Genomic DNA, 11,492 nt, shown 5'->3' on the forward strand with positions numbered 1-11,492 from the left:
TCCCGCAAACAGACCCTATATCACCTCCGCCCTCTCTTCGATTGCTTCGCCGAAACACCGAGGAATCAACCTTGAGTTCTGTGCCGCCTCTCTCCCCCTCCGTGTCTACCGATGACGGGACAATGGAAGCTTTACGAAATCTGGCCACCCCTTTGAGAAAGCACGACCGGTGTGGTCACAGCACAATGCCTACCTACACCATCGGAAGCCGCTTTCCTGCAGCTTCGCAGATTACACGGCCATTCACCACAATGGCCGTCGAGGAGTTGCTGGATAAACTCCCTGAATGCGACCATGTGACCATATCGCAGCACTGGCTACCCGCGATGCGCAGTCATTTACAGAAGATGACGACTCTCCTCCACCAGGCTGGCAACTTGAAGCTCGAGTCAAGCGTCAACCAAGTAACCTTGAACAGTGTAAGAAATGCGATCTTTGGGAACCCTCCTCAGTCTAACACTCCTCAGGCACTCAAGTCCTTCTCCGATCAAATGCGGTTGATCACTGCCGATTATCGCAAGATTGTCGAGTCCGCGGAGTCGCTTGCTGAGCGTGATACCAAGGTCTCTCATGAACAACTGAATGAACTCGAAGGACAGGTAGAAGACGCTTTGGCGAAGATGGTGGTGAAAGACAAGGAAATTGAAGCTAAAGACAGAAGAATCTCGGAACTTCGAAATACGGTCCACGCAGTCGCACACCTTCTGGGTACATTCATTCAGAAACACTTCCCCAGTTGGGCCGATTCTATCCGTGAGCCTAGGACCCAACAGGTTCTCCAACTAATAGCTGAATACACTGGCAAGGAGGCTCACGGGCTAACCAGTTACGTTCGCGTCGCGGAGGACACCCTCGACAAATATGAAGCAGACCTACGGGACGCGCGCAACCTGGTTGGCGATTATCGCAAGGTATTGCATGGCCAGGGAGCGATGATCAAAGATCAGTCCAAAAACCTCGACGCGTACGTGGACAGGTACGAGAAAGCCCTCAAACTCGTGCGGGAAAAAGATCACGAACTATTGCTTCTGGTACAACAAAACGATGATCTGAGCAACGAAGTACAGGAGTGTCGTGCCGCATTAGCCGAGAGTCGAGAGACGCAAATGGACTCGGAAATGATGTTCCGAAGGTACGAAGAGCTGCGAGGGAACATGGAAAGCTTGCAGACGGCCCATGCACTGGAAATCGACCAACGCGACGCTGAGATTGCGAACCTTCGTCAGAAGCTTGGTAGTGCCCGCGAGGAAGTTTTCGCACGACGGGAGGATGTCAAGAACGTCATGTCCCAGGCTCAAGCAATGCTCCAGACCTCTTTGGACTCCGCTCCTGTGGCTGCTAGGAACAGCAACACCTCCAAAGCCTTGAGATTCTTCGGAATGGAGAGAGACAAGGAAAAATATAAGAAAGGAACCCTTATCACGAGCTACAGCATGATTGGTTTTCCACCATCCGATCCTAGGTACTCATCTAAGGAGGTGTCGTTCGCCGTCGACCGGGACGGTCTTCGCCACAGACCTTCTCTACAGACACATACAAATCCACGAGCGCAGACGACCCCAAACACACCCATTGATAGCTCCCAAGCCTCCAGCGAGTCCGTCGCGACGGCGCCAACAATCAGACCGCGATCCGACTCGATCGGCGCAACACAAAGTCACAGGGTTAATATTGCATCTTCCGTCGACAAGGACAAGTCTCTCCCTGAGCCGCCTGCATACCCGAGGCCACTTCCCCCAGCAGCTCGAGTTGCGGAAATTCCTCAGTCAGTCGAGAGCCCTCTCGCGGCGCAGATTACCTCGGACTACTTCAAGAATGGCATCATGGGTCAAACCGCTGCACGACGTGTGCTAAGTAAAATCACCGAGGTTTCCGACCTCCCCTCATCACCTCCAGAGGGTGATCTTCGGACAGAGCGAGTCACAGATGAAAACACATCGGATCACAGCATCGCCAGCAGCGATCGTGAAGTCTACCGCAAGAGCATTTGTGCGTTGGATATGTTGAATTCATCGAGTGGGCTGCCGTACAGCGAGACGGAAACCGACATTGAACGAATCATCCGTGATGAAGGGCGGAGAAGTCCATCGAAACCGAACTATTTTCAGCCCTACCAAGCCTACCAGGCCCACGAAGCCAACGACAACAAGGAAAACGAACGGGAACAAGACGAGTACGACAAAGGAGATATTCACACCGGTGTGGCACGTGTCCTTCACCTTCGACCCGGCACTCGAGATCTCAGAGGGGCAGGCGCCATACCAAGGGAATCAGAACATCATGGTTATGAGAGCGATTCCGCAAGGGAAGAAAGACGAGACAGACTCAGAGAGAGCATGGTGAGCAATGAATCGGGGTATCGCACTGAAGACTCGGAACCAAAGACCGTGGCCCAGTTGTATCATCAGGGAAGACGGCATATTCGTGGTTGACGATCAAGTTGGCTTGCTGACAGGGACGCCAAGTGCTTGATAATGACTTGATGAGCCATGCCACACGATTGGCGATGAGGGAGATGTGGGTTGTGGCATGGTACGAGCGCCGGTCTGGACCTGATCTTCTTGTCTGACTGGGGTGATGGAACGTTGTCATGAGTGCTTGAGACCGAAGAAATTGGGGCCGCGGCATTGAAGAGCGCTGGAGCCAAATTCATAGCCATGCAGCCCAGGCTTGCAGGATGGCCTAGTTGCCCGTCCGCGCGTAAAAAGCGGAACGAGAACACAGCGAGAAGACTCAACCTGACTTGAATCAACTCGACTCGAACCGGAGACGAAACTCAATCTTGCATAAACCCTTTTTTCCAATTCCAAGAAAAGTGACCACTATCTCTATAGTGCGATGACATTAGGATAATGGAGGATGAAGGACAGAGAACCGAGGACAGACTAACGCATTAGAGAATCAAAGGGTCAGTGCAACGCAACACAATACAAGGCAACAAAACAAAGCACAGCATAGCACCATACAATACGATACGATATAGTATACTGCAAAGTATTACAGAAGAGTAGCAACCTTCTCTGTGGTCGCTGGACCTATACTGCGTAATGTAATATGTCCTCTGTCGGACCACGCTGTGTCCCTCCAGGAGGTGGATGGGGTACGTGGACTCGGCCCATCTATCTGTCCGTCTGCCTGCCCGCCTGCCTGCCGGGCTGGTTCGAATCGAAACGTTCAACTCCGCCTCTCCTCCCTCCCGTCGAGGCGATGTTGCTGGCATATCAATCTGTCTTGTCCGGATAGCCCGATCGAGGTGACTCAGAGCACTGTTACCCCATAGAAAGATGAGGCGGGCGGGGAAATATGAAAAAGCAGGATTTCCATGGTTCAGAAAGCCGTCCGCCTTTTCAGTCTTTAAACCCAGGTCTTTCAGGCCAGCCGTGACAAGCGCTTGTTTAACAAGGAGTTCTGGCTTCAACCAGCACCTTGGTGGCGAGATCGTGGAGCGGGGGAATATCTCTAACTCCGCTGCAATTGGATTGTTGCTCGACCAGGTGGGCGAAATCGTCTCAGCTCCGTTTGTTGTTCGAGACTCTTTGGGCTAACATTTTCCGCAACAGTTGCCGGTAGGGAGGAAGGTGCTAGGCAACGTGCGAATCGGCATAGGCAAGAGAGACTCTTCTGGCGATTCATTGCCCAGCAATATGGGCTCTGAAGTTATCTGTTTGAGTGAGATAGATCGCCGTTCAGATAACTGATGTCAAGGGAAGCAATTCTGGATGTAGAGGCGAGGTCGTCGGTAGGAGGGTGTCTCTTCCGTGGACTCTCAAGATCAAACTCGATCCAATCTCTTGTAAATGATTTCTTCATGGTCCCGAATTGTGTCCACCTCAAGGCTGCCATGGTCTATCGGACTTGAGCACCTTCAACCACGTCTTGTTTCATGGACGCCTCACCTGAGGTCTTGGGCGCCATCGGCTGCAACTCTATCCCATCCTCCTTGCGGGCAGCAGCATTGCGCCTTGAAGCGGAAGTCGCAATGGTGAAACTCTCAGATATGCTTCGGATTTGGGGCTGCACGACGCGCGAGATATTGTGGTAGCCATTCTGCGGGAGTTGGATGAGCAGGTTGTGTAGGCAGGAGAGGATCATAGTGGTGAAGCGGCCCATGGCTGCGGGTTCCAAGATGACCTGTCTGGGTGACAAAGAGGGAGAATGTGATTATGAAGAGCGATAGGGAGCGAGACCTGATGTCTAGGGATAGGAACGCGGTATCGTTGCGTTGTCTAGAACTGCAGTAAAACAAGTCAGTCTAGTCTAGGACGATGATAGTGGAAGTTGGGAACCTGCGTTGAGGGCGGGAACTTACGACACCAACTAAGCGCAGGCTGGTGCCCAGAAGTCCAACGCTTTCTGCGGCACTGTGATATGGTAGAAGCGTGTCAGTGGAGTGCGAACTTCTCGATGATGCGGAAATGCGCGATAGCCGCTGATCAAGGTGACAAGGGTTCGGGCGTTGAATTCAACCTTGACCTCGGCCAAGCGAAGAGCCAGTGCGTGTTGTGTGTACTGTTATCTCGTACCTAATATGCGGCGCGAACTCTGTATCGTGGTAAAAGGAACAGTCCAATATATTCGGTCGGTTTGAAAAAGAGGGACAATGAGTGGATAACTGGGGCGTTGATGGGAACGTGGAGGGTGCACTCGTGTACCGGGTACGAGGTAGAAACCCACAATTGAAGCTTTAACTGGGGTCGCAGAGCATCCCGCTCTTACCCACTCCATATCACGTGACTACATCATGTGATCAAGATCCGCCATTATTTGCCGGCGGGATCTTTTTCCGTCTCCCAACCCCGCTATCCTCTTGACTAACTATTGTACGAGGTAGTCCATACCTAATCGAATGATGGCTTCCTTTCTTCACTGCCCAAACTGCCCAAGTACTTATCCAGCTGCCCCGTCACAGTAAGCCCCCAAGTCCATTATGGCTACCGAGATCCCAACTTGCCGGTGGGGAGTAGTGTGTATGTGACGGCCACTTTGAATGCTGGGGGCTACACTGACAGCAGCCCGCAGCAACTGGCCTCATATCTTCTTGGTTCGTCGAAGATCTCATGCTCAACCGACCAGACGCAAAAGCAAAACACATTATCCAATGCATCGGGTCCTCGTCTCTGGAAAAGGGCAAAGACTTTGCCGCCAAACATTGCCCAAGTGCAAACCCAACCATCTATGCCTCATATGACCAGGTCTACTCCGATCCAGATGTGGATTGCGTCTATATAGGCACTCCGCACTCCTTTCACAAAAGCAACTGTCTCGGTGCCATTGCCGCGGGCAAGAATGTTCTGTGCGAGAAGTCGTTCACCATTAACGCCCGCGAGGCACGAGAGGTGCTTGATGCGGCCAAGAAGAAAGGTGTTTATGTCCACGAGGCAATGTGGCTCCGGCATCGACCTCTCGTGACCGAGTTGAGGAAGTTACTCTTTCAAGATCAGGTCATCGGGGATGTCTTTCGCATGTCATCTGATTTCAGCCTCCTGGTTCATATCCCTAGCTTGCCGGACACCTCACGGTATAAAGACCCGAAGCTTGGTGCGGGCACGCTATTAGATACTGGCATCTACCCCCTAACATGGGCTTTTCTGGCCCTCGACCCTAACACACCTGAGAATTCTGAAAGGCCGACTGTCTTGGCAACTCAGAGCCATCTGCATGGGGTTGAAGTCACCTCGAGCATTCTGATACAGTATCCGTCGACTGGAAGACAGGGAATCGTCAGTTCTACTACTATGTCTGGTGGCATGGGTGACGTGGTTTGCCGTATCCAAGGCACAGAAGGGTACATCGACGTGCATGGCGCGGCACCATCGCATCCTCTGTCGTTTACCGTCTATCGACGCAAAGAAAACACCAAGAATGATTTTGAAAGCAAGCACTACGACTACCCTCGCATCGGCCGCGGATTCTTTTACGAGGCAGACAATACTGCCCTAGACATCGCTGCTGGCCGGAAAGAGAATGAGATTATGCCTTGGAAGGAGACCATCCGTGTCATGGAGATTATGGACGAGATTAGAAAGCAAGGCGGAACCAAATACCCCCAGGATGAAGTGTTAGGGGGCTTGATGAGCATTGGGTCGTTAGCCTCGTGACCGGCTCAGCCTCGCTGACGTCATATTCAGGGGAACGCAAACCACGCGCTCGCCAACTTCATCCCTGACACTTCGAGTTGTTGCTTCAAATATCAACAGCCTTTTTTATATACAATACCAAGACCTGCCATCACCTGGCTATCCTTACTCTGCCCTTATCACACATCCCGCAATGGCATCTCTCTATCAAATCCTCTGCCAAATCCCCGTCCTGTCCTCATTTCTTCTCCCCAATCAATTAACAACACCCAACATTATCAACAACAACACCCTTTTACCCTCAACCTTGAAACCCGCCCAATGCCCCAATCCTCCAGTGCTGTCGTGTCCCTCACCGCCGCCTCAAGATATAGACACATGCTGTTTAAACCACCCTTCAGGGCACTTCCTGCAGACGCAATTCTGGGACACCGCACCGCCCATTGGGCCCAATAACTCTTGGACGATCCACGGACTCTGGCCGGATCTCTGCACCGGAGGCTTCGACGCGTTCTGCGATTCTTCACGCTCTCATTCCGATATCCGGAGCGTCCTCCGTCACGCCGTAGAGGACCAGGACCAGGACCGGGAGGACCACGATGGAAATTCTTCGGAGATGATCGACGACCTGCTCTCGTTTATGGAGACGTACTGGCTCTCCCTCGACGGCGACCACGAGCACCTGTGGGCTCACGAGTGGAATAAACACGGCACATGCATTTCAACACTTGAGCCGGCCTGTTACGCGGCTCTTCCTTCTCCTCGTCCTCCTCCGCCTTCCCCGAATCGCCAGCATCGTCGCCATCTAGACGTGCTAGATTACTTCATCCACACGACCTCCCTTTTCAGGACGCTCGATACATACTCCTTGCTCGCGGAGGCTGGCATCCTTCCTTCTTCCCACAAGCGGTATACGCTGCGAGAGCTGGAGGACGCTGTAATACGGTCCTCTGCGCACGGCCAGCCCGTGACATTCCGCTGCAACCGCCGCGGCGAGCTGGATGAAGTATGGTATCATTTCGCCGTGATGGGCTCGCTGAGACATACATCTTACACGCAAGGGACTGAAGCCGAAGCCGAAGCCGTTGCGACCTCCACTAGTCCGGAGGAATCTGTTAACCGCGATACCGTAGATTTTCTTGGTCATCAACACCGCTTGCCGTTCCTGAACGCAAGCGCCGTGCGCAGACGTTTCGTCCCCGTGCCGCCCGACGGAGCCATCTCCAACTGCCCACGGCGAGGAATCAAATACCTCCCCAAGACCGCTGGTGACGGCGCGCCTCTGCCTCCCTCCCCTCCGTCGAAGACGACCACTACCATCAGCAACCCGACATCTTCACCATCAAGCACAAGCACAGCCGTCCCATTCACAGGCCGAGGCCGCTTGGAAATCCACATCCTCGACTCCTCCGCCTCCTCCAGTACATCTTCCACGTCCTTGAAAAAGGGCTGCCTTATCCGTCAGGGTCAATGGTACGTCTCAGGCACGTGCGCGGCCTTCCGCGCCCAACACGACGTCGTCGACCCCGGCCACCAAGCGTTGTTCTCCCTCTCTTCATCGTACGCGCCGTGCCTGGTCAACCCCAAAACCGCCAGATTCGAATGTGTAAACTCTGCTACGGCACAGGGGATATTTTCATACGCGGAGAACGATGATGGGATCAATGTACTCGCATATCACAATCGGAGCGTGTTTTACGCGAATCGCATTCCCAAGAGATTAGAAAAAGTCGATCTGTTTGCTGATGACGGGAATGGTGAGAGGGATGTACAGGTGGAGTTCCATTGGGTGCCCACATAATCTTGATGCCTAGCATAGAATTGTCTGAACGCGTTCTGCTCTGCCCCCTGTTCCCCTATCTGAACGACCAACTGCGGCAATGTTGAACGCATAACCCATCTCTTGACGCCCTTCGCCAACACATTCGCACTTGCTCCCGCTCCAAGGCGTTAAAATTCATCGCTACTTCCGGGCCAGCTCATCCCACTTACTCGACGTCCCATCTTCTTCACCTCTCGCATACCAGCTCCAAACAAGATCTTGACCATCTCCCCGCTGATCTGTCTCTCGGTCTTGCGCCGTGACTTGACGACCTTCTCTTTCCCACCTCCAGACAACTCCACGAGCTCCACTCGGGAGGGCAAAGCCGCACTCACGGTATTCGGTGGGGGGCGAACATGACCGCTCTCGAGCATGGCGGCACTCAGGGAATCTGCCACTGCTCCCGATGCATCGGTTTTGGAGTTGGAAGAGTTGAGTTGAGACTGGGCCGCCCCGGAGATTTTCACAGCCCTGGAGGATGATCCTTGGTCCTTGCTCTGCCCGCGACTCTTGGTCACGTCCAAGACTGGCATATGTGAGCTTGAACGTCGATGGGCCTCAGCTGCTCTACGAGAGGCACGTTCCTCTCGCTCTTTCATAGCCTTTGCTCGAGTTTCGGGAGAACACTCGAAGTAGGATGTTCTGCGCCTATGTGAAACTGGCTGGACGGTATTCGACTTTGGCAGCGAACTGCTTGCAACAACATACTGCCGTTTTGGGATGAGGGGGATAAGGGCTGCCAGATTGCCAGTAGTCTTGCTTTTTGCGATTGCGCCTTCACCATAGAACGACTTGGAATTTACGGTTAGCACGGCGTCAGCATTGACGCTTGATATTCGACTTGTTGGCGTTGACGCGTTGCTGGGAGAATTTGACATGTTCAAGGGAAATGACCTGGAGGCACTCGACCCGGATATTCCCTGCTTCCTTTCTACCTCTCTACCCGCAAATGCGAGGCTTCCAGTTCGATGCAGGCTCTGGCGCGATATTCCTATCTTTTTGAGGAGGGTATTCTCGAAGTCGTCAAAGCTCTTCAAGGCCTCTTCCGTCTTGCAATGCTCTCTCAGTTCATTGAGCGCATTGTTCATACGAACTCTCTCACTGTTGTCAAAAAGACGATCAATCTTCTTTTCGCTCGATTTCGACGGTGATGGGGGTGGTACGTTAAGCTCCTTCGTGCGAAGTCGGTCACAAAGAGACACATATCGCCCGGTCCAGTATGATGTGTGTTCTGCAACATATACCTGCTTGACGGTTAGCATAGTTGTCCTGCTGAAGGAAAGTCGGTGGTCTCTGACATGTCTTGGATCACTCTCAGAATTCTGGCTTGGATTCGAGCTGGTAATGCTTCCAATGCTAGTCGTCATTGTTGTTGAAGTTGGAAGGTCACTCTCTCGCCAGTTCTTGTTTGCTAGAGTGGAATTGATGAACAGGAGCCGCCCAGAGGAGGATATCCTCTCCATGCCTTCGAGACGCTGTGTATTGGCAACGTCATTCAGCGACAACTTGAGGGTCGCTCTTTGCTCATTTGTTCGCTTCGTCGACTGCGCAGGAGGAGGATATTCTAGAGGGTTTCGGTGTTGACAAGAATTTCTGAGTCGAGCACGATTGATTGCGGCCTCTTTCTGGACCTGGATCATCAAGTCCATCTCTTTTTCTGTCATCCTACTTTCGACCAACGCATCGGCGACGTTGAGGTGACTTCGATTGTCATGGTGCTGCCGTGGAAGGGAAAGGGAAACTGAGATTGGCTTCCTCGGCGAAGGCGTTTCATTTAATGGACCAAAGCACGAGATATTGCCCAAGGTCTGCGTTCGTGGTAGTGGCGGCTCGAGGGGTTGAAGGAGGCGTCTTCTGGTGATGGTCTCACGGGGTGAAGAGAGGAGGCTGCTCATCGTCTTGGATTTGGGCAGTGCGGTAGTGCTGGATGTCTGTTTGAGCTGATGTGGAGCTACGACGGCATCAGGTCCGCCCAGGGAGTGCGTGGACAGGTTTCGAACATAGAGTTGCTGTTGGGTTCCGGACAGATCATGATGAGATCGTTGCTTGTATGGAAGCAAAGACTCATTCCTGGGGTTCGGGACCTGGGGTTGACGCATACGAAATGAGCTAGGCGGGACACTGTCTTCAGGGTGCCATGATTTCCTGTACTTGTGACCAATGTTCAGAATCCTTGTCCCTGCTGCCGAGTCTCTCCGGTCTCCTCGAGCACCTGTGGGTGTAGCATGACGAGAGGTACCAGACTTTGGCCGCGGAATGGCAGAAATGGAAGACCGGCGGCTGCGGGCACTGAGAGAAGCAGGGTCAGGGTTTGACGCCATCTTGCGAGGTGGGAGATCAGGAGGACAAAAAGGTGAACGTGGCACCGATTTCAATGGGGATCGGAAGAAATACAGGCTGGAATGATGGGGAAGTGGCTCACAGACACCATGAGAAAGAAGCGCGTCACCATCAGAGCATTGGGCCATCTTGGGTTGGGGGGGATTGCACCTTCGATGCCTGCGATGCGGTACATTCATGGGCTTTATCTCGAGGCAAGAGCGCAATGGAAGTAAGGACCGTGAGGACCTGAAAAGGACCTGAAATCGACCAGGGGACAACCCACAGGTTGGGTGAGCAGCAGCGATGGATGAATACTGGGACAGAAGAAGTGAGGGAACTGCTACATGCCACTGCAGCACCACAGCCACCTGCCAGACCTTCTTCACTGCAGACGACGAGCAATACTCCAGCGAATCTCAGCCTTGCGCAACCAGATGAGGCTAGAAGCATTGCAACGAACTCGGATTTGATCTCCGTGGCAAGTGATCGCTATCCTCAGTATGACATCAACCAGTGACACCACACGGCTCTGATGACACTCGGCGAGTCAGGTACAAAACCACAATGAGCAGTCGTCTCTGCTGCAATTACTCTCCTGGCTACAGTCACGCGACACTGGTTTTGGCGGAAAACGTCTTCATTGAGAATCACTGACAGACTCACCACCAATCATGTCCGAACAATACAAAGGTCAAGACCTCATGGACATCGCCAAACAGGCGGAACAAGATCTCGCCTCACCCGACCTCAAGCACGGCGCTCAAGATGGAGGGTTTGGCGGCAAAACAGTCCCTGGAGGAAGCGTCAGCAGTATGTGTTCACCCCAGAGAAATGGGAACAAATCGAACCACACTCTCCCATGCCCGTCCCTGCACAGAATATTAACCCAATCTTCGTGTTTCTAGCAACCGAGTCCGGCATCGATCAATCAGTAACCAATAAATTCCCCGGCAGCACCGCCGAGTACGGCACCAAGGTCTCCGGGGCAGAGGACAACAGAGAGATCCCGGTCGAAGAGGGTGGTGGCATCCAGAAAGGTACTGGAAGACCGACCAAGGCTGGCGACTTTGAGAAAGGTGCCGCCGGTGAGGGACCGGAGGATGTGAGCAGGAAATATGCTGAGCAAAACGGTGGGAATGATGATGTGAGGACTAATGTCAAGAACACGACGGCATGAGTGAGGTTGGAGTGCCGTGCGTGTTTGCATTGAGGCCAGCATTGGGAAGGAAAATATGGGATGGAAGTCCTGCATCTGATCAGCATCAGTGGTC

General features: G+C 53.0%; 6 protein-coding genes across 6 annotated transcripts; 4 read left to right on the forward strand and 2 right to left on the reverse strand.

Moving 5' to 3' along the window:
• Positions 1 to 251: 251 nt before the first annotated feature.
• A1O5_03408 (uncharacterized protein) lies at positions 252 to 2,432 on the forward strand (the record flags this gene model as incomplete). Its single annotated transcript, XM_007744019.1, has 1 exon — positions 252 to 2,432. The coding sequence occupies one exon, from the start codon at positions 252 to 254 to the stop codon at positions 2,430 to 2,432; it is 2,181 nt and encodes a 726-aa protein (XP_007742209.1).
• Positions 2,433 to 3,846: 1,414 nt separating this feature from the next.
• On the reverse strand, positions 3,847 to 4,110 carry A1O5_03409 (uncharacterized protein; the record flags this gene model as incomplete). Its single annotated transcript, XM_007744020.1, has 1 exon — positions 3,847 to 4,110. The coding sequence occupies one exon, from the start codon at positions 4,108 to 4,110 to the stop codon at positions 3,847 to 3,849; it is 264 nt and encodes an 87-aa protein (XP_007742210.1).
• Positions 4,111 to 4,927: 817 nt separating this feature from the next.
• A1O5_03410 (uncharacterized protein) lies at positions 4,928 to 6,098 on the forward strand (the record flags this gene model as incomplete). The annotated part of the gene is made up of 2 exons (XM_007744021.1): positions 4,928 to 4,967; positions 5,020 to 6,098. 2 exons carry the CDS (start codon positions 4,928 to 4,930, stop codon positions 6,096 to 6,098), a joined length of 1,119 nt encoding a protein of 372 aa, XP_007742211.1.
• A 172-nt stretch (positions 6,099 to 6,270) lies between these two features.
• Positions 6,271 to 7,878, forward strand: A1O5_03411 (uncharacterized protein; the record flags this gene model as incomplete). The annotated part of the gene is made up of 1 exon (XM_007744022.1): positions 6,271 to 7,878. The coding sequence occupies one exon, from the start codon at positions 6,271 to 6,273 to the stop codon at positions 7,876 to 7,878; it is 1,608 nt and encodes a 535-aa protein (XP_007742212.1).
• A 149-nt stretch (positions 7,879 to 8,027) lies between these two features.
• Positions 8,028 to 10,220, reverse strand: A1O5_03412 (uncharacterized protein; the record flags this gene model as incomplete). Its single annotated transcript, XM_007744023.1, has 1 exon — positions 8,028 to 10,220. One exon carries the CDS (start codon positions 10,218 to 10,220, stop codon positions 8,028 to 8,030), a length of 2,193 nt encoding a protein of 730 aa, XP_007742213.1.
• Positions 10,221 to 10,892: 672 nt separating this feature from the next.
• Positions 10,893 to 11,398, forward strand: A1O5_03413 (uncharacterized protein; the record flags this gene model as incomplete). Its single annotated transcript, XM_007744024.1, has 2 exons — positions 10,893 to 11,031; positions 11,127 to 11,398. 2 exons carry the CDS (start codon positions 10,893 to 10,895, stop codon positions 11,396 to 11,398), a joined length of 411 nt encoding a protein of 136 aa, XP_007742214.1.
• Between the last annotated feature and the right edge of the window lie 94 nt (positions 11,399 to 11,492).

The sequence above is a fragment of the Cladophialophora psammophila genome (genome assembly GCF_000585535.1).
Source record: "Cladophialophora psammophila CBS 110553 chromosome Unknown aczJe-supercont1.4, whole genome shotgun sequence".
Classification (NCBI taxonomy): Eukaryota; Fungi; Ascomycota; class Eurotiomycetes; order Chaetothyriales; family Herpotrichiellaceae; genus Cladophialophora; species Cladophialophora psammophila.